We start from the raw sequence: 25152 nt of genomic DNA, 5'->3' as shown, positions 1-25152 counted from the left end.
AAAGCCCTATATTGTGCTTTATCATGGAAAATATCATGCACACAATATGTAAATTCATTGGAATAATTGCTAATATCCAAAATGTCCTGCTATAAAGACCAACTTATAGAACCATACTGCTAATTTTGGCATTGAATGTTTTACAGTCTAAACTTTTAAACTAGCCAAGAGGATGTAGAAACAAAGTGACTGACATCAACAGAAACATGAATGAGCGAGCGTGTCATATTCATACCTGTAATCTGTGCCACTCACTGGATTCCATATGTACGTCCTCTGGGCCTCATCAATGTAGCGCTGAAAATACACATACAAAGAGCAGCAGATTACCAAACAACCACAAGATTTCATTAGATATCACACTATTTAAAATAGCACACTAGCACACATTACTTTTAGTAAGAGGTCATGTGACTCACCTCATCAACAGACTTTACTAGTGTCTTGAATCTCCTCTGTCCAAATTTGCCATCAATCATTTGACGACGGATCTATGAAAGGATAAAAGATTCTTAATAAGCTCATTGTGTTACTATTACTATTTTGCAGTGTGCTCTAGGATCACATGTTAGTACATTAAAGTGATTTAAAATGTGATTTAAAATCTTTCTAGGAAGTCGTTGAGTTTTACTGTTATAAAATTTGGTGTTGGTAAGATTTTTAAATGTTTCTGAAAGAAGTCTCGTATGCTCACCAAAGCTGCATTTATTCGTGCAAAAATACAGTAAAATCAATAATATAGTGAAATATTATAATTTAAAATAGCAGTTTCTATTTGAAACTATAATTTATTCCTGTGATCCATCATTACTCCACTCAAAAGTCAAAATGAGCATTTATTTTGGTCATTTTATAAAATGTCTTTATTGTCATTTTTGATCAATCAATTTTGATCATCTTTGCTGAATAAAAGACCCCCCCCCCAGCAAAAAAAAATCTTGCTGACCTCAAATGGTTAAGTGCCATCAAAATTAGAATAAAAAGAAAACACACTTTTTTCCAGACACACATCCTACTGGGCTAAATCTCATGAAAGACAGGTTGTCCGATTAGTTACTTTATGGCATTTTAATGATGTATTTGGCATATTTGCAGGAGAGAACTTGTTTCAGAGATGTTCACCTCCTCCTTGTTGATGTCTGGAAGTTCAGCATCCAAGAAGTCCAATGTGACCGGCTCTCTGAAGTTAATGATCTATACAAAACCATTAGGGAAAAAAAATATTATTATAGTTATGGAGATAAACATGTCATTAAAAATGTAAGGCAGGAAGAAAACAAGAGAATAACTACATTTAGGGCAAAATGTAAGATCTATAAACAAGTGAGAAACTCAAATGATTTTCACCTTAGGCTGTAGGTTGGGATGTAGCAGCACATATCCATTGGGATCTATGGCAAACGTGTAACCATTGGCTCCAAGCTGGGAACAGACACACTAATTAATGACTGATGATTGATAGAAAAGGGGCTGAAAAATAATTATTTCACTTACTTTATACCGCGGTGTGAGTTCTTTAATTTCATTGAGGGCGATGTCTACACCCATGACACCGAGAATCAACTGATTCTGAAATAAAGAAACCAGAAGGAAACAAAAAATGCAATGAAAAGGACCACAAGGGGGCAGAATTGATGTATGACAAAACTACAGGTGAGCTAACAGCCAGGAGTCAAAAACAAAAATGGATGAATGCTTCGAGAGTGCACTGTTTTTGCAACAAGCACATTCTTCATTTTTATGTTATACATAATGTTGAGTTGTTGTATCATAGTTATCATGGACATTGTCAAAGTCAAAAAAAGAAAGAAAAGAAATATAGTTTTGACAAGAAAACATCGGCAAACGACAAAAATTGAAGGGGCAAATAAGGAGAGGAATGAATGTGCCTTCACAAAAATATGCCATATGTGACGGCATGCGATGTGTAGAATTATAATGCACTCTCCATTTATCAGTCATACAGCCAGGACAGTAGATCATCTAATGGAAATTACTCATCAATCAATGCACAAGTACAAACGCTACAGAAGCATCTAGCCAAACGGACAATATTCAAAGTATAGTTTCACCTGGAAATGTTCATATGTCATGAAAGTGATTGCAACTTCATTCCAGGCTATTATAGTAAATAAATGTAAAATAAATGTAACAATATAACACATAAAACTTCAAAAGTCAAACGGCCTGGTGTGTCTTCAAAGTCAAGCCCTGTTCAATATGCATTCAACATTGTGAAACATGCCGCTCTCAAACAGTTTGTCAATGTCAGTTAGGGAACATGCTAAGAATTAGAAGTGGAACGTGATCATACTAATAATGCAAAAACGCCATAATGCAACATTTGTTTCGTCCTGCAGGGTATACAAAACAAATTACCAGCAGTTCAATTACAGGAAGCTGCTCGCGACTTACTTTAGAGTCCCCGTCAGCGGTGAGATTGAAGACGGGCATTGTGCCGGTAATGACGAGACCTAAACCCTGTAAAAACAAATACAGAAACAGCAAATGTTTGTTGTTTTCGCTGTGAACTAGAGGAAGGATCTCACAGTACACTGCACACATGAATAAAACACTGCCTCATATAAACCGCCGTCCAACTCTTAGTAAAATTATATGGTCAATGACAAAGCAAACTAGCTGTGGAGATTCAAATTTGTGCAGTCTGGTAATAAAACAAAGAATGAACAATATCACAGTCAGTGGCCACCGCTAACAATGCAATCTGAAACTGTTTCTCAGTCTCAAATCAATGAATAATGAGATGTGTTTGTGTGTTTCTACAGGATTTAGTTCTCGCAAACGTGCTAAACAAAACCAAACATTACTTCAACAGTTTATAAACAAAACTTATTGGAAACACTTTATTTTGCAGTGTCCTTGTTACACGTGTGACATGTAGTTACTATAGTAATAACTATAAATTATGCAAAATTATTCATAATTACATGCAACTAACCCTAAACCAAACCCGCTAACACTGTATTTTACAGTGTCCTTGTTACATTTGTTACATACTTACCATAGAAATAACAGTAAATTATGCATAACTTCATGCAACTAACCATCAACCAAATCCTAATCCAACCCTAACCCTATAGTAAGTACATGTAGTTGCTTAATATTACTCTGTACTTAAATATATAATTACACTGTAACACTGACACCTTAAAATAAAGTGTAACCCCAAACCCTTACTCTATAGTAAGTACATGTAGTTAATTATTATAAGACAGTATTTAAATGTAATGTGACACCTTAAAATAAAGTGTAACCAACTTATTTCAGCAGCATAAGAATATGTATATTTAAGTACACTTTATCATTTGAACAAAACATGTATTTTAAAAAGTTTCTGACTCGGACATACAGTAATACCTGCAGTTCAGTGAGTGAGTCATCAAAGATGATTCACAGAGAAAGTGAGTCATCTGACCGATTCAGTCCATTGTTCAATTCAGATTGAGTCACCAAATGATTCATTTAAAAGAATCACAATAATTGATTGATTGATTTGTGAATTAGACAGCCCATTGTGCAATAAAAATGCAATAGAACGTTTCTTTTGAATTTACTGTTAACATGCTATTTTGAACTATAAAATTAACTACTGATTATAATATTCATTTAATTGTTTGATTTAACTTGTAATAAACAAACACACAATTCAAGTGGTTTCAGAGTCCGGGCAGACCTATGAATTGGCCATATTTGAAACTATAAAATGCAATTTTGAGTTTGCTGCTGCTGATGAAGATGAAGATGATGGTAATCTTCCATACCAGAGCATCCTGGTAAACGTTGGTCCACTGCACTTGTTTTGCCCTTTGGCCTGCCAGCACCATCGGCCGTCCCAGAACATCCAGGTACTCCTGATAATGAAAAAAACCCCACAAATAATTCAACACATATATCATAAGAATAGTATTCCAACACAATTTTACAACAAACATGCCCAGAATCACCAATCAAAAACCATCTATTCTCAACAGGTTTCAACTATTAACACTCTCCGCTCTCACACCTCCCTCCGCCATAAAGCAAACGACTCCGACTCGCCGCTCCATTACATAAAGCACGCTGTTAAAAGTGTCCGCCCGAGGGGCCAGTGAAGCCAGCTGCACTTCCAGCCGGAACAAATCATCAGAAAGCAGCTATTAAAGCATATTACAGCGGGCAGAAAGCACATTCTCGCTCTGCAGAGGTAGGGTGGTCTGCCACAGGATGACACTTGTTGGATCGCCGTAAGCACGCACTTATAAACGACATTTATGACTTCAACATGACACTCTGGGAGGTTAATCATTTAAAAAAGGGAACCTCGCAAAACAACAGGCTCATATTTGACCCCAGAGTCAACAGAAAAAAAATTAAGATTTGTTTAAATACAGAAAACTGAAATAAATATCAATTAAAGCTAAACAGATTTAAAAAAAGTATACTAAACACTATAAATAGTGTCACAATTTCAAATAAATGCTAAAAATAGACTATTTTTTAATTAGTTTCACCAAACCTTTTGACCAATGAATGTTCTTGATGTTTCCAGCCATTCATGATTCTTTATTTAATTTTCTAGAGATTGCACTTAATCTAAACATTTAAATGAACTGAGCAAAACTTAAAGTTACTATAGAATTGTCTGTTTTATTAATTGTATTATTAAATTTTCAATGATTCTTACATTTTTTATATATTTTTTTAGTATTTTATTAACATTTTTCAATTTTCATTATATTTCCTTTTTTTTTTTCATTTTGACCGTGAGAAAAACACAATTAATTTTTGTCCTGTTTATTTTGACATTTCATGAAATTCAACCAAATATTTCACGACCCTAGGTCAACGCTGGGCCAAGTAAACATATAATTAATAAATGCAGTCTTTCAAGGTCCATGTGCTTTTGCGTCCATTCATTTTTCCTTTTTTTAACTCGTAAATGAAAAACTATACATACAAACTTATTTTCCTTATGTAACTTATATACAATGCTTATTTAATTGAAAATCAAATACTTGACATACAACTTTTTTTCCGTTTTACAAAAATGTGAAATTTGATTTCTGCATTTTATTTGCGCATATCATGGTATGGTCGATGTATTGTCCAACTCGACTTTCTGCGGCTCAAATTCCCTTAGCTGCCAAATAACAGGTCATCAACTTCCGACCGCAGGTTGGTCCTGCTGTAGAGTGGTGAAACTAATGAACTGGGACACAATAGCCTGGTTTCACAGACAGGGCTTAGACTAAACCAAGAGTAGGCCTTAGTTCAATTAGGACATGTACGTTTTTATAAACGATGTAGGCTTTTATAAACGTGCCTTAAAAAAGAAAGAAAAAAACATTACTGGTGTGCATCTTGAGACAAAAGATCTCAAGACTCTATCTGACTTAATTTAAGATATCTCAGTGCAAGTTGCTTTCAGTTAAAATAGCTTAAACATGCATTTTAGTCTGGGACTAGCTTAAGCCTTGTCTGTGAAACCGGGGGTAGGATATGGACTAGCTACAAACACAAGCCTATAGGGCCTATTAGTTCTCAGCGAAGTTGGCAGTGTTTTTAAAGGTAGGGTAGGTAATCCTGTTCAGAAACATTTTTTTTTATACTGGGTGAAATGGTCCTTCCATTCTGATAGTAGTCAATACATTATGTGTTTAGAAAAAGGAATGAAAAAAATCTGACCTCTGTAGCAGCTGTAGGACAGTAAAAACTCTGACCAATCACTGCCATTCGGTGCGAATGTAAAGAACCAATCAGATGCCTTCATGTCTCGTACCCGAGCACCACTGCGTGCACAGCCCTGCGTGCACTCATCACATGTCACCGTTCCCGGAAATATTCAGCTCACTACACCGAGTAAGGAGGAGTTTGCAGCACATTGGCTGAGAAAATGCAAAAAGTACCAATGCCAGCTTTGCTACTTTGCTAAACTACTTCCATGGACCCTGCCCGCACTCTTGAACGACCTCCTCTGCTTCGCTCTCGACCCCGGAGTGGACCTGTCCTCGAACCGACGATGCGGTACTTGTCACCGGAGTGTAACGTTAGTCCTCATCAGAGTCAACAATGTTTTCATCATGGAAACTCTTACATGCAAAACACCGTATATGTTATGACTCTTACACGAAATTCACCTTCATCACAGTTTAACTGATGGTAATGGAAAAACGTGTATCAATGCAACCTGTTTTTAGCTTTGCCTTATAAATATAGCTCGTTACCTATAGCCTAAATATAGCTCGTTACCGAATCAAACAAAATATATTTTAAACTTTACCAGTATCGATATGCTAGCTTGATAGTGAGTACTAAAAGCCATCATATTTGTTTATATTCATAGTGATAAAGTTAGGTATTTTATTACATGTGATTCTGACATGATGTCACTGCATTTTACTTACATTTTAATTATGTATTGGTATATAAAGACAGTTTAAACAAATTTGGAATGTTTTTTTTTAGAAAAATCTTACCTACCCTAGCTTTAAGTTTTATTCAAATTTAATAAAAATTGCATTTAACTGTCATTGTGAACAAAATAAGATGCGCGATACCAACGTCTGCGTGCGCTAGGTTACTGTGTAAACAGATTTGTTTGAACCTGCCATCAATCTAAAAATTGGATTTTTGCAATTTAGGCCTATAAGACTCAAAGCAGAAACATTAACATGCATACCCATGGCTAGGCTATATCATGAGAAAAAGATGTCACAAAAGCATAGCATCAATTGCTGATACACAGTAAGCTATATATTTTTTGATTTCTGGATAATGATTTTATGTAATTAATTAATTCAATTCATGAGAGTTGCATTTATAGGCGACACGTCACACCCGAAAATGACAATGACTACAACCGTGATGCATACAGCTTTGTCGAGATAACACCACAAGTCACATAGCCTAGATTAACCTATAACATATTACGTTGAAGTTGCATTACTGTATTTTATTAGTTACTTCTTGTAGGATACAGCTATAGTCAGAAACTTCCCATCTCAGGCAATGGCTGGCACAACATCGTCTCACACTCCTCGCCCGACACCAAGTTGAGACAGGTGCTCTGCAATGTCCGTGTGTGTTTTGTGTTTTAAAATCATGTCAGAAATCCCCTCTCAGTAGACATGGCTCTTATCATTTAACACTGCAAGAAAATTATAATTGCCGGGTTCTAATCTGGCCTTAGAAAACAAGTAGGCTGAAATTGACATTTTTTCCATATTAATTTATGAATATTTAATAAAGGTTTATTAAAGGTTTATGTTTAATAAAGGGGCAAAAAGTCATAAACAAAACTCTGAAAATACGTCAATATTTATTTTTTTGTGCAGCATTTGGTGTGTAAAGTTCAAAATTTGGTGTTCAACTTTGCGTTTTAAAAATACAAAAACCGTTAATTTTTCAATTATGGGTTAAAAACAGGAAAAAGAAATGGACGCAAAAGTACACGGACCTTTCAACTTCAACATCTTTACACAGCTAATGGAGGGCCAGAAGCTCATGTCTCAGTGTGAAAGCCACTCGCTTGTATAAGTGTGGCCTTTTGACGAAACTGCAGCATTAGGCCACTTTTATTTCTCGTTGGAACATAGAAGTGCTGACAAGCGTAACCTATTCTATTATTAGCTCACTAAAACACCGTTTAACGTGCCGTGGGGACAGAGACGCAGCCGAGACGATGACAGGCGGGAGAAGGAGGAAGGTAAACAGCGGTGGGTCTATAATGTGGTCTCCGTGGAACGAGAGGATAAAGAGCAGTGACACAGCAGGACACCGGCACAGATTAGCTTGGGGATTTATAGTCTGTGTGTCCATAAACGTTTATGAACTCAATGCAGCAGCTCAATCATGAAGGAGCTGCATTCATATTCATATTATTGTTGTTATACTCGTCGCCTTCAGCAATGTCACACTTTAATGTTACACAAGTAGAGTATAAAGTTAAAGCAGCTTTTTCCATTTGAACAATTTTACAATCAACCCAACGGCTTTCCAATCACAGTAAATATCTGAGTGCTTATTCAAACAGCACACGAGTAGTTCAAATTAAGCATAAATATATATGCAATAATTCACTACCATTCGAAAGTTTGGGGTCAACAGAATAAAAAAAAAGAAATTAATACTTTTACTCAGCAAAATTGATCAAAAGAGACATTCATAATGTTTAAACATTTTTCTATTTCAAATCAATTCTGTTCTTTTTAATTAGCTGTTTATTAAAGAATCCTGAATGAAAATGTATTGTGGTTCCCACAAATTATTAAGCAGCACAATTGTTTTTAACACTGACAATAAGAAATGTTTCTCGAGCAGCAAATCAGCATATTAGAATGATTTGTGATGATGTATAATAATTCAGCTTTGCATCACAGGAACTGCATGTTAAAATATATTCAAATAGAAAACAGTGATTTGAAATTGTAATAATTTTTTACAATATCATTGTTTTTACTGTATTTTTGATCAAATAAATGCAGCCTTGGTGATCAGAAGAGACTTCTTTCATAAAAATTTTTTTCCCGGCTTTTTTGAACTGTAGTGTAAATATATATAAATATATGCACTTAAATGCAATAAAAATAAAGCACCATCCACATTTTGTAGTATACTTTACAAATGTGAAACAGGATACAGTATGGAACAATAAACATTTCATAAAAATGGTATGTTACGCTGTTGTCACGTGACCTCACTATGTTGCATATTCAATTCTTTGTATGGTGTGCATCTTGCAAATAGTTAACTTTTTTTTTTTGCACTTTTAATTTAATTGTGTACAATTTGTCTCAACTTTCAGATGTATTTCAAGCAGAAATGCATATTGGGAACAAAACAATTTTAAAACTGTTTGTTCAGACGGAAATTTCGAACAACATTTTGAACAAATGCTTCTAAGTATATTCTAAGGTCAATTAAACAACATTTGTTAGCAACATTTAGCGTATTCTTGGTCAGTACACACAAAATAATAAACCGACTCCTCCTACTAAGCAATTTTTTTACATTTGTTAGAAGATTTTTACATTTGTTGGAAGGTTTTTTTTTTTTTTGCAGTGTGTTTTTTCTGACAGAAATCCACCAGCATCCGTAAAGATTTGCTGTGGGAGTGTGGTTATTTGTGTAACAGTGTGTGACAGAAGAGGAGGACGCGTGAGGTGCACAGGTGTGCTGGACGCTGATGTCCATATATACAGTTAGGAGCACACACCTGTCTCACGCAGGCTATTAGAATAAGTGGCAGTTCTCTGAATAAAATTACACTCAGCCTAATGGAACAGCTGATGGTCTATTCCGGAGCCTGTGGGGAGGTTAGACGCAGACCGAGAGGAGGGGATGAGGAGGAGGAGACAAGAATGAATAAAGCAAAGTTGGATTGGAAAAAGAGGGGAACAGATAGTAAAAGGTGATAGAGAGTAGATAAAGAAGAAAGGCTGTGAACGGAATAATCACAGGGAAGATGTGGGGAAATTGGACCGACTGCTTTCGGAGAAGAGCGATGTTATTGCGGCGGGTTTCCTGGGCCGCGGGAAAGATTGCTGGAGGATAATGAAAACTGTACGGAAGTGGATTAGAGAAATCACAGTCCCATTTGAATCTTATTGATGCTAAATATAGAAGTCTGTATCGCTTTATCCGTCCCTCCATCTTTATAGTTCTGCTCTCTAGCGTGACATATATATCTCGAAATTGTGATAACATCATTGTGCTTCAAAGCTCATGAAGCAGAATGAACCTACAGTGAACTGGATTCATGTGCAGAGGCTTTATTAAAACGGCTCTGAAATCTGATTGGCTGCCAGAGCCAGTTTTGAAGTAGAGATGCGCACTGGCAGATACATTGTTTATTGTGATTATTAATTTTAATGCATCAGTACTGTCTTTCACGTTGCTGTTGTTTTATAAAAGCAATGAGCCACTCAAAGCCACGCACGACCAAAAGAAAGCCACCAAAGCTGCATTTATTTGAACAAAAATCCAGTAAAAACTGTAATATTGTGGAATATTATTATAATAAAAAAGCAGTTTTCTATTTAAATATATTTTAAAATGTAATTTGTTTATGTGATCAAAGCTGAATTTTCAGCATCATTACTCCAGTCCTCAGTGTCACATGATCCTTCAGAAATCATTCTAATATACAAATATAGTATCTAATACAGAAATAAACATTTCTGATTATTATCAATCTTGAACAGTTTTTGCTGCTTAATATTTTTGTGGAAACCATGACATATTTTTTTCAGGATTCTTTGATGAATAAAACATTCAAAGAACAGCATTTATTTGAAATAGAAACACTTTGTAATGCTATAAATGTATCCTTTCTCAATAGACATATTTCTTTCTTTTAAAATGTACATATTAGGGGTGGGAATCTTTTACCATCTCACGATTCAATTCGATTCCGATTCTTGAGGCCACGATTCGATTCAAAATCGATTTTCGATTCAAAAAGATTTTCGATTCAAAACAATTCGATTTTATTCATAATGATTTCTAATCAGGTTTCTGATCATGATCTACTCTCATCTGCTTTGCTATACAGAATGACAAACATAATGACAGACATTAAAGTGTCTTTTTCACATTTATTAAGTTCAATTCTCAGGGAAGTGCCTTTTATCAAAAACATTGAAAAAAATGTTTTTACTTGGTACTTTTAAAGCAAAGTATTTATGATGACACATAACGAACTTACTTCCGATACTTCCTATATTAATTTTATTAATAAAACAAATGGAAGTGATTTGGCAAGTCAACTGTAAGGTTACATTTGCCAGCATATGTCCCAACATTGCTGAGAACCAACAGGGAAATAAATGTGTGCTTGTACTAGCAGCATAACGTTACTTGTAGTAAATTAATACAAACTTCAGCATATTCTGAATCTCTAGCATAGTAGCATTTAATAATAGACTTCTAACCAACATCCTCTTGTTATTTCCAATGAGCAATATAAACCTTCAGACAAAAAAAACATTTTGCTGTAGCAAATTCACAGTTTTCGTTCAAAAATATAGAATTATTTACCAGAAGCTATCATAACGTATAATGCTTGTGGACTTATGCATATTCTGAATAATTAGTAACATAATTAGTCGCTCTTGACTTATACACAACTAAATAATAAAGAGTTATGACTTGAAATATTTGCTGTATACCACAATCAAAAACAGCTTATACAAAGAAAGTGAATGAACATCTGCAGAGAGTAACTTACAGTCAAAATGTAACTTTTTGTGACTGGCATTGCACATTTGGCGCTCAGCCATCATGCGTCCGTTATGTGCGCGTCTCTGTTATGTGCACGCCACAGACTGTCCGCGCACGTGCACGTCCGCTTCAGAGTTCCGCCTTTTGCGTTCCGTCAATGTTACGTTATTAGAATTTTTTTTTTTTTAGAAAATCGATTTTTGACATTTGTGAATCGATTCAGAATCGTCCACGTCCCGAATCGCGATTCATCTAAGAATCGATTTTTTCCCCCACCCCTAGTACATATATATGAAATAAGAAGCGGTAGAAATGACTGACCTGTGTGTTGATTCTAATGGCTCCAATGGAAGGGATCTCAAAGTAGTAACCTGTTCAGAAATAAACACAGACCAGTAACAGGGTTGGTTAATGTTGACATATTTGCTCTGCACAATACATAATGAGCTGACTAAATAAGCAACAACTTTAGGGGTTTGAATGTGTGCTACTGACATTAATGCAGTTCAAAATAACCAACAAAATAAGATTAAACTACCTTGTTTTGACAAGAATCAAAAGCTGTTTTAATATACTGTATTACTTTTTATAGCAATCCCGGAAATCACTGTGGCAAATTTAGTGCAATTATTTTGAGGCAATTGCTGATCTGTTTTGTGTCTGTGTGAGTGTCTCATTGAGTATTCAGAGACTGTGCTTCAGAGCTGATTATTGAGAGAGTGGACACACAGGCAGGGTCAATACGGCCCGCTCACCACGTTATTAGAGACGAGAGCATCTGAATAAAAAGCAGAACATCTGAGACAAACGACTTTCACTTCATGTATGTATGGATAAATGCATGCATGAATGTATGTATGTATGGATAGATGTATGCATGTATGGATAGATGTATGCATGTATGAACTGCATGTATGTATGTACTGTATATATGAATGCATATATGTATGTATGTTATGTATGCATGTATAGATTTATGTATGTAAATCTTTATGGATAATTTTCTGATTGTTCCAATCCAATCTGACTTCTGACCTGTAATGCTGCCTGAATCATAATCACACACTGTTCGTTCACTGGCCAGAGGAGAACTGAGCGACTGAGCCAAGGTTTTTTTTCTCCATTCTGTCACCTGATGGAGTTTTGGTTCCTTGCCACTGCCTCCTTTTTTCATCTATGTTGCCATTGGCTTTTTGGCTTGCTTAGTTGGGGACATTAAATATAATATTGATCTGACTGCATTGACACCATTATATGAGAACTCAACTGAGCTGGACGATGACATCACGGTTTTCTCCAGAGCGGCTATATATATATATAAATTAACTAAATTAATAACTTTTTTACAACAAAAATTAAACATCACTTAAGTAAATTACTTAAGCTGGACTGTGATGCTATTTTCTTCTGGAAACAAACTTTGTTGCATTATTTTCCTGTTATCTCTGTAAAGCTGCTTTGAAATAATCTGTATTGTAAAAAGCGCTATATAAATAAATGTGACTTGACTTTACTTGACTATGTATGTATGCATGTATGTATATATATGTATGGATTGATTTATGCATGTAAGTATGTATATATGTATGTATGTATGGATAGATTAATGTATGTATGTATGGATAGATTAATGTATGTATGTATGGATAGATTCATGTATGTATATATGGATTGATTCCCATGTATATATGTATGGATAGATTCATGTGTGTATGTATGGATGTATGTATGGATATTTTCTAAACAGGTACCATGTGTTTTTCTAACTATCTGTGGGATGAAAACAAATTGAAATCATTCAAACAAGAAATCGGTTCAGCCAGTGTGCCATTATTGCAGTAAAGGTCATTGAACAATTTCAGTCTTGATAAGTTCAGGATCAACATTTTGCAGCTCATTTGAGCTGAAACCATCATTAACATAGAGGTGGGGTGTAGAGTTCAAATCACCAGAGGACATCAGTGTCTAAAAACTGCTTTTCTTGCTATCCATTATCAATACCAACTCTTTCCCTGCAGGCACTTAATAAAAAAGATTATCACAATCTCACAATCAGGTTTATAATTAAAAAAGCAGATGTTTTTGTCAAAACTATTCGACTATTTTTTCTTTTACTAAATGTTGATTAAATAAATATTCATTTATAAATACTGCATAAATATTAACAATTAATATTAACATTTAATATTAATATTTTTTTTCCTTTCTCTAATCGAATTATTTTAAACAAAATATGCTTTTTTTAAGTTATACTCAAAACTGAGGGACAAATCAAAATGATTTTCCATGGTAATTGCCATCATGCCACAAATGTTGGATTAGATTAAGCTTAACTGGTGTTGAACCCGGAACGTCCCTTTCAGAAGGCGACGGCCCCTAAAATGACTGCAGATAAGGAAGTCAAATCTAGTTCAGCTAATGAATCAGAAATAATTTAAAAGTCTTTAGAAGCGTATCAAAGTCAAGAGAATTAGAGTGTAAAAACTAAAAAAAATTAAAAAAAAATTTTCAGAAGATGTCTGAGGGTCAAACCAATCAGCAGAGCAGAAAGAATCTAATCAAATCAATGCGAGTCGCCGGGAATCAAAGAGACTCGGAATTGGCTCTGATTCAGCGGCGGCCATATGAGACTCTGTGTCAGCGGAGTGTGAACGAGCGCACTGAGAGACAGCCGGTGGAGTGACAACACACACTAAGCCGTGTCAAACAAACATGTCTCTCATTGTAGCCACAAGTCTGATCCCTTGACTTGGTCATGATTACAAAACGCTGAATCCATTTGTCTCCGCCGCACGAGATGTACAACAAAACAATAAGACGCAGACAATCCGATGCAATCCTAGTCTTAACAAGCTAGTCAAAGTGTTCATGCATATGTTCGGAGAAGGAAACCTGTTATTTTCCGCTGTTTTTTTTTAACCAATCTAGCGACACCTGCGAATGCTTTCAGTCAGATATGGTGTCGTACACGTATTCTGCAGCAAAGGGAGAGACGTGGACGATGTGGTCTTTGTGAGGGTGTCAGGGGCGTTCCTCTGTGTCTTTGTGATATGGGCGAGCGAAATGAAAGCCTGCGGTGGAGATGGAGTCCGCTGAGAAAAGCGTCTTGCTTGCTGTGCCAGACTGCGTCCCCTCACTGCCAGTCATTACAGCTGAGAACATGGCCGCACAGAGGGCTAATCCTTAAGTGGAAGCGCTTTTGGCTGGAGACGCCGAGAAGTTGCGAGCGTGGTTATCGCTGCGACGGCAGTTCCTCTTCGGCTAATTAATTAGGAGGAGGGGAGGGAGGAGGGGGTCTCTGAAGTATTCTGCTACCATTCCTTATTAACTAATCAGAGCTGGAGAGGGACTGATTGTGAGAGTGTTTGCGCTACAGGCCTGGATTTAACTTGTTAGTTCAGACAGGTCAACATTACTTAAGCACTGTTGACCAACTCTTAGTGCTATTACACAATAGGGTGTACAATGTTAAAAAATGGGTTGTGGGTTTAAAATCTGATTGGATTAATCGTTGTACACTAGTCTATTAAACCAAATTAAAAACGAAGAATATTTGTGTTATGCAGTATTATTACTACTGAAAGGAACTTGTTATTTACATTTTCTAAAGAAAATCTGAGTATTGCCTGCTGCCACAATGGCTCTAGGTGGTTGCTAGGGTGTTGCTATGTGCTTGCTTAAGTGTTCTGAGAATTTTTAGCATGTTGCTATGTACTTGCTATGATGTTCTGTGCAATTGTAGAATATTGCTATGTGCCTGCTAGGGTAAATGAGAGGTTGCTAGGGTATTGCTACAGTATGTGTTTGCCAAGGTGTTCTTAACATTTTTGCATTTTGCTATATGGTTGCTATGAAGATTTCTACATTTTCTGAAGAAAATGTGAGTGTTTCTTGTCGCCCCGATGCTAGGGTGTTCTAGGTGGTTGCTAAAGTGTTGCTGTGCGCTTGATTAAGTGTTCTGCACAATTTTAGCACATTGCTATGTGTTCTGGGTGGTTGCCAGGGTGTTGCTATGCTCTTGCTAAGGTGTGCCTGCCAAGGTGTTCTTAACATTTTTAGCACATTTATATGTGGTTGCTAGGTTGTTGCTATATGCCTGCCAAGGTGTTCTTAATAATTTTAGCATGTTTATATGTGGTTGCTAGGGTGTTACTATATGCATGCCAAGGTATTCTTAGCAATTTTTGCAGATTGAAATGTGGTTGCTAGGGTGTTGCTATATGCCTGCCAAGGTGTTCTTAACAATTTTAGCATGTTTATATGTGGTTGCTAGGGTGTTGCTATATGCCTGACAAGGTGTTCTTTTAGCACATTCATATGTGGTTGCTAGGGTGTTGCTATATGCCTGACAAGGTGTTCTTTTAGCACATTCATATGTGGTTGCTAGGGTGTTACTATATGCATGCCAAGGTATTCTTAGCAATTTTTGCAGATTGAAATGTGGTTGCTAGGTTGTTGCTATATGCCTGCCAAGGTGTTCTTAATAATTTTAGCATGTTTATATGTGGTTGCTAGGGTGTTACTATATGCATGCCAAGGTATTCTTAGCAATTTTTGCAGATTGAAATGTGGTTGCTAGGGTGTTGCTATATGCCTGCCAAGGTGTTCTTAACAATTTTAGCATGTTTATATGTGGTTGCTAGGGTGTTACTATATGCCTGCCAAGGTGTTCTTAATAATTTTAGCATGTTTATATGTGGTTGCTAGGGTGTTGCTATATGCCTGCCAAGGTGTTCTTAACAATTTTAGCATGTTTATATGTGGTTGCTAGGGTGTTACTATATGCCTGCCAAGGTGTTCTTAATAATTTTAGCATGTTTATATGTGGTTGCTAGGGTGTTACTATATGCCTGCCAAGGTGTTCTTAGCAATTTTTGCACGTTGAAATGTGGTTGCAAGGGTGTTGCTATGTGCTTGCCAAGGTGTTCTTAACAGTTTTAGAGTGTTGCTATGTGGTTGCTAGGGTGTTACTATATGCCTGCCAAGGTGTTCTTAGCAATTTTTGCACGTTGAAATGTGGTTGCTAGGGTGTTGCTTTGTGCTTGCCAAGGTGTTCTTAACAATTTTAGCACGTTGATATGCGTTTGCTTGGGTGTTATTGACAATTTTAAGCAATGCGATGCAGTTGGTGTTGCTATGTATGTGCCAAAGTGTTCTAAACATGACACATCAAATTGTGCCTAATGACAATCCTTAACCAGAAAAGTGCAAACGCAAGTGAAACGCTCAAAAGTTCTGATCTCAGAATCAATTTTACATGCACTAGCTCCCTCCTCGCTCTCTTACCCTTGTTGGCACAGGCGATCCACTGCAGAGGAGTGACATCATAGTTGTGCTGCCCCACTGAGAATGTGAAAACTCTCACCTGTGGATGGAAGATTTTGTTTTAGGTCGTGTAGCAAATGGGTCTTAAAATACAGAGTAGCCCTCTAAAGCATTAAGACCCTCCATTAACTTTATTTAATAGCATGTGTATTGTTTTATCATTTCAAAATATTTAGCTAGAATGTCAGTTTTATATTGGAAAGACATTAGATTTATGATGTCATGGCTTTGATGTTATCCCATTGGTCCAAAATCTCACATGCTATTTTCAATTTAAGGGAGCACAGTAAAACTACTTGTCACTGAAACAGCAGAATGTTTTGGACCGAATGGCCTCGACTCACAGTTTTGTTTGGCCAGTTGTACTTTTCAAAGATGTCCTGGGCACGATCCTCGCCGCCGTCTGTGAACATCATTATCATCTTATTGCAGTTTGCTCTCGGATTGCTGGTCTCCTGTGAGAAACAGAAACAGAGTGAGCGTCTGACGCAAGATTCATTCTGAGGGTGTCAAGTGAGCGGGTCAGTTTGAAATCCACTCGACCTGCCTTTGCAAACAGGTTCTTTTGTTTGCATGGCAGAGTGTTACTTTCCAAACCCCTTGTGCTTTTACTCTACATCCTTGAAATGCATAATCTATTAATGATAAGCATAATATGCTTACGAAGCGTTTGCACACTAACATACTTGCACAGAAATCATTTCATAAATGATGCATGCTTGAATCCAATCCACTACACAAATGACCTTGGATATAAAAGTGTCCCGTTTGGCAGAGTACCCGCACATGTGTCCGAGCACTTAACCGTGCGTGTGTGTGTGTGTGCAGGCACGTCTGTTCCTCTAATCATATGTCTGCTTTTGTGCCAGCTGCCGCGATTGTCCTATCTGTGATGAGTTAGCCAAAAGTCCCCTCTCACTATCCCGTCCAATCACAGCTGTCATTGACATTCGGCCTACGCCACATCACTCTGACAAGATTCTAATAAAGATAAATAATACTGCCGCAATTACAAATTTACAGCGCTTTCTTCTCGGCCTATCAGGAGACAGCAGCAGAAATTATAATGCCTTGGTGGTTGTGGTTCTTCAGTCTGAGATTGTGTGTATTTGGCCCATCTCATTAATCACACCGTCGCGATCTGTTAGAGCAGAAATGGCCGAAAACAAAAATGTATATGATGAAGCCACACATGTGGCCATCAGCACGCGCGCTTCTGCATGGCCATACTTATCACGAGTGAATCTAGAATAGTCAGAAGTCAGAGATCTCGATACAACCTCAAACGTTTCTTTTCAGATTCTTTCATCAAGATCATTTTAAGGTTCTGTACTCTTACTGAATGTCAACTATTGACTCATTTGTGTCTGTTTTTATTGTTCTTGAGGAATTTTTAGGAAAGAAATATGAGAAAAAGCTGACACTTAAATTAAATATAACGGAGACCTTAAATATAACTGAGATCTTTGAAGCTTTGAAAAAGCAACATCTGAGCAATAACATTTTCCGCTGAGTTGTTAAGAGGATGTTTTGGCATTAACATTAAATTTAACTAAGCCAAATCCAGCTAAATCTAGTAAAAAAAAAAAAAAAAAAACGTTCTTTGGGGATACCCAAGGATCTCATCATGGTAAAATGAATAGGTAAAATATGTTTTTAATAATATATATATATTTTTTAAAAGCATTTTATTTTTATTTTCTCCATATAAATTTAATTCCATATACAAATATATATATATAAATATAAATATATATAATTTTTTTTATTTATACACAGCTGTGCAAAATATTTAGCAAGAACGCATGAAGTGACAGTAAAGACATTTATAATTTTACCAAAATTTCCTATTTCAAATAAATGTCTATTAATCAAAGAATGATGTATCACGATTTTATCACAGTTTCCACTAACATATTTAGCAGATCAACTGTTTTCAACATTATTAATAATCAGAAATGTTTCTTGAGCAGCAAATCATCATATTAGAATGATTTCTGAAGGATCATGTGACACTGAAGACTGGAGTAATGATGCTGAAAATTCAGCTTTGCATCACAGGAATAAATTACATTTTAACATATATTAAAACAGAAAAGAGTTATTTTAAATTGTATTAATATTTCACAATACTACTGTATTTTTAATGAAATAAATGCAGCCTTGGTGAGTATAAGAAACTTATATATACACATGATAAGAGAAAACAGACTTCTGTAGGTTATAGTCTGTAGTCATTATAATTAACTCTATTTAAAAACAGAATTCCTCAGCGTGTCTTGATGTACATAATTCGGTAAACGTGTGTGTGTGTCTTACGTTTAACAGCTGGTCAAAGGCAAACTGAAAGCCGGTCTTGTAGTCTGTCGTCCCCTTCGCCTGCATGTTCATCACAGCCTCTTTGAAGATCTTCTTGTTTTTAATGTTTGCTTGGACCAGCGTGGTGAAGCACGGCACCACGGCGTACGCTTTCTCGTTGAACTGACAGACAGAGAGACAGACAGCAGCTGCTTTAGCAAGTCCATTAAAAGCTTCATTATTCATCTCCATTAGATCTCACAGCATCATCATTTCTGCTGTTAACACTCACTAATGGAGTCACTCACACCTGATTGATTTTCCCCGCAATTCATAATTTGCTTCCACTGCAGATGAATCACCTCGTATGAAACTTGAAATCTATTTAAAATCTATTTGACAACACTGATCATCTGGATGATTTAATACTGCTCAAATCGGAACATTTTTACATACGAGTGCTTTTTGACCATGCAGAACACACTGCCATTGTGAGTGGTCGACAAGGTGTTGCTATGTGGTTGCTAGGGTGTTCTGAGTGGTTTTTCGTCGGTTTTATCATCTGTCTAGTGGAAAAGTAAAAAAGTAATAGAACACTTCTCCACTGAAAACATAAATAACTAAATAAATATATTCTGTCTTGCTTTCCAGGAAAATAAATAAATAAACATATAAAAAAAAAGATTTAAATTTTCTTGAGAATCAAACCTGAGAAAAAAATATATTGTGTATCTTTCTAACCTCATTGGAAAATTGTATTAATTTTTGATTTACTGTTTTATTTTAGAATTATTGTTTTAAACATAGATCTCTCAAAATTCTAAATCCTTAAAACAAGGCCAAAAAAAGTCTAAATATTTCATGCAGTTTTGCTTCCAGAATAAATTGGTCTTGTTTTAAGAATGTATGGGTATTTGTACTGTAAAAAAAGGACAAAAATACTGATTAAGAAACTGGTGCCGGACAGGTTATGTGCTTACACTAGGACTACTGACTTACAAATGTTGGGAACTTGTCACACAACAAATAACATCATAACACTATCAGTACAGCTTTACTTACTGAATGCACACACCTCAGCATAAACCATTCATGTGTATGTGTGTGTGTGTGTGTGAGGAAGCACAGCTGTGGAAATCTGAGGTACATCCGGCTGTCTTGATTACAAGGTTCTACACCGCAGGTGCAGAGGGAAAAAAATGCCAATGCAAACAAAAATGAAACGAAAAATATCATCTTAAAACTGCCTATAGGAAAGAAAAATCCCCTAGAGATCTCTTTAACATCTCAATTACACTTCCTTGATAGAGACAGGATTAAAGAGAGAGCTGATACTTCATGAGGTTCATGAAAGAGATGCCCGCTTCGGTTCTTGAGTTCGACTGAGTTCGACCGACTCAATGATCCCACAGCTCACTGGAAGGAAGATATCAGTGAACAATGACTTACATTTCAGTCTGTTCATCACGTAAAACTATCATGGAGTACTTTTGCATCCATTTTTGAAGCTTGAAAGCTTCCGTTGCTATTGCAATTGCATGGTAAAGAGTGAACAGCCAGTCTGAATCTCTCTGTGTTCCACAAAAGAACAAGGGTGTGTAATTGTAATTGTGCCTTTTTTCTTGATTCTGATTTTGGGCTCTACTAGAACAGGTTTTCATGCTTGAATATCTTATTTTTCACATATTCTCCATTGTTGCAGCTCCTCTCTTCCCAGTCTGTCAGTAACGCTCTGTTTAGTTCCTGTCTCTATGAAGCCCCTCCTCCTGAAAAGCGCAATGTGCTCTGATTGGTCGGCCGGACCAGTGTGTTGTGATTGGTCAAGAGCTCAGAGCGTGTTTCGGAAATATCACGCCCCTCACCATAACCGCGGGTTCAACACGCTACTAACTCAACCAGGCCTTGTCCCTTTTTCTGCGTTTGCCTTGGGCGGGAATTATTTAAATGAGGAATATTGTGACGTGTTTCTTCCTGGAAGAACTACACTGGGAGTTTCAGGTTTCAGGGAGTTCAGAAACAGTGACACTGATATAGAGAATAACACACTATGGTGGAACTTTGCAGGCCGTTCTCACGCTCAAACAGCAGCATTACACACTAAAGAAAGCTGAACATGGAAAAGGGCATAATAGGACCCCTAAGAAAGTCAATAGGGTCAATTTTGATGTCATGTTCCTGTAAGCGTCTGGAGGTAAACAGCAGTAAACACACATAGCGACCCTAATGTGGTCTTAGACTGCTTTTCTTCACCGGGCTGTAGAATGAGCCGTGTTCCGGCTCAGATTATGATGCTCATTTTGCGCTCTCAGAGCCGGGATTAGGAAACACACACTAAGAGCCACGGATCAGCCCGGATTACTGCCGAGGGCCTCCAAAACGCTAATGTTCATTATGTGTGTGCGACTGTGTATATGCGCATGCATATTTGCGTGGGTCGCGTTTGCGGGCTGCTATTGTGCGCTCGCAATAAATGAACTCTCCGTAGATTAAATGTTTATGTGCATTCTGCATCCACAATTTCATAGAGGTTAACATTTAAAGAGGATTCGCAGGATGGAATATTAATGCTGGTGTCTTCTCAAATGTATTTACTATGAATAATAGCTTACAAAAATGACTGCATATTCTCACTAATCAAGCAATATACCATATAAACAACCTCACTTCAAATAGCATTTACCTACAATGTTTATATATATAAAAACATATAAAATTATATATATATAACTATTATTCCATTACAATAAATTTGGAAATGTGGCCTATACCAATTCATATGAATATTTTTTTTATATATATATTACATTAATGAAAATATTTTATTAAAATACTATTTTATAATAATAAACTATAATCATAATAATACAATTAAAATTAATAATCATGTACATGCAATATATGAAATGTGGCCTATTATTTACTCATATTATTCAAAAAAGGACAGTGTGTGAACATGTGCACCCACCCGAGCCACGTTCACGTAGTCGTCATCAGAAAGTGTGTCCAGCATCTCAATGACAGAGGTTTTCATCAGCTTCAGGGTCAGTCCACTGACACTGCCACTCCTACAAACACACATTAAATACATCAATGCACTGAATGCAAACACTGAGCATTTATTCAACAAACAATTCATGTCTCAAAATGGCACAGCACAGAAACACGAGCCCAAAACCGCCGTTGCCAAGCAGAACCTGTTGCTAAGTGTCTCCTTCATCCACGTCCATCAAAAGTAAATTGTAGACGGCACGTTAAAAAGACAGTATGGAGACAGTCGATCTTCAAAAACAAAGTATGCATTTGAATTCTATGCTGCAAATTGGATTTATTAATAGCCTACAGCAGCTATTGAAAAAGCAATCACAGAGCACGAGTTCATGTGTAATTTGGCTTCCAGAGTTAGAAGGTTTAATAAAGCCGAGCACACTGGGAAAAATAAAAGACCTGGTGACAGCACTATTGTCTCATGCTTCCAGTCGTCACAATGAGATTAGTCTAAGATTGTCAGAAACGCTCAGTGCGATGCTGCTTTTGATTGGCATGAGATTACTTTGGCAAAGCGACAGCTGCGATCGGTGTATTTTTTAATCAGATATCGGTATCTATTTAAGGTTATGGATGATTGCCAGCGAGTGACAATTAACCTCCATTAAGCAGTTTTTCTTGAGGTTTACTTAAGAATATCAATTATTTTTTTGACGATTATGCTGCATGATTGAGGCAATCACTTATTTGTTAAACTACGCAGCAGTGTTACCAATGACTCTAAATGCGCACGGATAATTTCAACACTTAAGGTCTGATAAATAAAACATTTCATAATGAGGTCTAGATGATTCATAATGTGGAAGATGTGGCATTTAACAACAAAACGGTTATTTCAATAATGCATTAAATTACACCTAAAACTACATTTTTATAAGCTCCAAAAAGGCAATAAATACCTTTCAATAAATCTGTTGATGCAAAATAGTATTTTAGATGATGCTTTTTAGAGGTCAGATAAGATCAGAGTCACAGGACATTTTAAATTCTCCACCAGCAGCCGAGATATCGGCAACAGTAATGCCATTTTTCATTGCATATAACCTCTAAGTCATATTTCAGGGAACACGGTAGCATTTTGATATTGAGGCATGAGGTTAATAAGATGGAATAATATTGTTGTCAGCCAACAGGTGGCAGTAGAGCACCACACTGCTGTCTGTGCATGATAAACAACAGATTTATCAACACAGATGACAGTGTGTGTTAATGAGATGTGCATATGAGACAAACAGAGAGTGTGCTTGTGTGGTACGGTGTGGATGAGAGGCTACTTACACGTCCACGAGAATGATCATGTCCTTTGGAGAAGAGGCTCCTTGAATGTACCTATTAAACAGATATAAAAAAAGACTAGTCAGTGCTGATATTAACATTTAATGGATTTAAAATAAAACAAAAAGGCATATAAGGCATTGGTTCAGTCTTACCAATGGTTTGTTGCTAGTTGCTTTTATAAAAATCATTATTATGAAAAAGGTTGAACAAAGAGCCAAGTAATATAGTTCATAAGCCAAACTACAGGTGGTTTACAGTAGCCAACTTCTTAACCCTATAAAGCTACTGTATCACATTTGAAACTTGCATTTAAAATTTGAGGATCAAACGTGATGCATCAGGCTTTTAAGGGAGGTTTATTTGGTCATCTCTCAATCATCATTGTATTGCATTGCATTCTAAGTTTTAAAACTATAGAGGTTTGATCATACTAAGCATTTAAATATCATCTTACTAAGACATATTATTGGGAGATATAAGGCCCTTTCACACAGAGCGTTGATCCCAGAAAATTGCCATAGAATTGCTAGAGTGCCTTCTTTAGGAACGCAAAAATCAGTCCGTCCCGGGATTGATGAGGACCTAGTAACATGGAAAGCCAGGACTAATGCCTTAAAGGGGTCATTGGATGCAAAATTCACTTTTACAAGGTGTTTGCATATAAATGTGTCTTTGCAGTGTGTGGACAAAACCACCATACAACGAAACAAATCCATTCACTACTTTTTTTTTAATCCTCAAAAAGTCTAAACACTCAATTATCAAGACGTTTGGATTTTCTGAGCAATATGATGTCATATTAATGTCATATAGCAATGTCATATAGCAATATGATGACCGTCCTGTATTAGCATATTTCTGCCCTCAGCCATTTGTATACTGTCTGCCAAGGCAGCACTTTACGTGTCTTGTGTCGACAGCCCTCATGGGTGAGCAGCTGCTCATTATCGCTTAAAGACACATGCAACGGGTCGCTGTGAACAGAGCTGTTTTTGAGGAGGTGAAAGGCTGTTGTTTTACACAACCATTGAGGAATTTTAACCAAAGTATGTTACAAATTTTACATGAAGACCCTAAAGATACCAACTTGTGGAAAATGGGCATCCGATGACCCCTTTAAGAGGAGTGGTGTCGCAATGACGTAGTGATCGTGTGACTCTTTGACTGGGGTTTTTAAATGCAGATACACATTCACATTGCACATTAACAAAGAAGAAAGTTTGCGTTCGTCATCCTGATGTCACCTGTCTTTACGGGATCTTTACGGGACGTGTGTGAACGCACGCACTGGCGGTGTGAATGAACTAAAATCAAACGATCCCGGGACAGATTGTCGGTGTATTTTCTGGAATCATTGTGTGAAAGGGCCTTTAGAGTGACGACTGATATTTATATGCATTTTATGTAAGTATACTGTTATATAGATCTCATTGATTTACATTACAAGCTATCAGAATATCATTTTACTTTTTGGCCATATTAATATCAGCATCTGCACCAAATGCATATTTTTACTCGGTTTGGGCCTCTGAATAAAACTGAGGTGTTTTTTTCCTCTTCAAGTATGAGCTTCATATCCTCATTTTATCATACTATATGAGCCATAATGAGCCATTTTTTTTAAATATTTTCTTTTGGCTCAATAAACTATTCAATTTAATAAAAAAAGATTTTTCAGACTATTATTTCATAGGTGAGGCTTTACATGGTTAATGCTATAGGTGTCATTTCACAACATCTTTTAAAATAATTTTCTGGCTCACAAAATCCAAAGTATAACATTACACCAGTCCTGTTTTCAAGCTCACTATGTCCAATCAGGCTCCTTTGACTTGTCTTGAGTTTGCGCTAAGCTAACCTGGAAGACCGAGAAGCACAATGTCAGGCGAAACATCAAACCCGGACCTCCGTTTATTCTCCGGCTGACTCATCGCTCCCCTGACAAACACATTATGCGGTTCGTCCGTCTCTCTGCGTCTTTGTGCG

The 25152-nt window shown here is 36.5% G+C and overlaps 1 protein-coding gene across 1 annotated transcript in view; it reads right to left on the bottom strand.

Moving 5' to 3' along the window:
• Positions 1–25152, bottom strand: part of cacna2d2a (calcium channel, voltage-dependent, alpha 2/delta subunit 2a) — a 221880-nt gene that overhangs the window by 19969 nt on the left and 176759 nt on the right. The window contains exons 9-21 of the mRNA XM_081381233.1: positions 23167–23217; positions 21809–21908; positions 18865–19026; positions 16890–17000; positions 16507–16585; positions 11542–11591; positions 3783–3872; positions 2416–2481; positions 1495–1569; positions 1348–1422; positions 1123–1194; positions 420–491; positions 236–297 (exon numbers count right to left, since the gene is read on the bottom strand). Coding sequence (XP_081237359.1) covers positions 236–297; positions 420–491; positions 1123–1194; positions 1348–1422; positions 1495–1569; positions 2416–2481; positions 3783–3872; positions 11542–11591; positions 16507–16585; positions 16890–17000; positions 18865–19026; positions 21809–21908; positions 23167–23217 — 1065 coding nt within the window. The remainder of the gene's footprint in view (positions 1–235; positions 298–419; positions 492–1122; positions 1195–1347; positions 1423–1494; positions 1570–2415; positions 2482–3782; positions 3873–11541; positions 11592–16506; positions 16586–16889; positions 17001–18864; positions 19027–21808; positions 21909–23166; positions 23218–25152) is intronic.

Source organism: Scardinius erythrophthalmus, assembly GCF_964197995.2.
Source record: "Scardinius erythrophthalmus genome assembly, chromosome: 12".
In the NCBI taxonomy this organism is placed as follows: domain Eukaryota; kingdom Metazoa; phylum Chordata; class Actinopteri; order Cypriniformes; family Leuciscidae; genus Scardinius; species Scardinius erythrophthalmus.
This window is presented reverse-complemented; position numbering and strand designations above follow the sequence as displayed.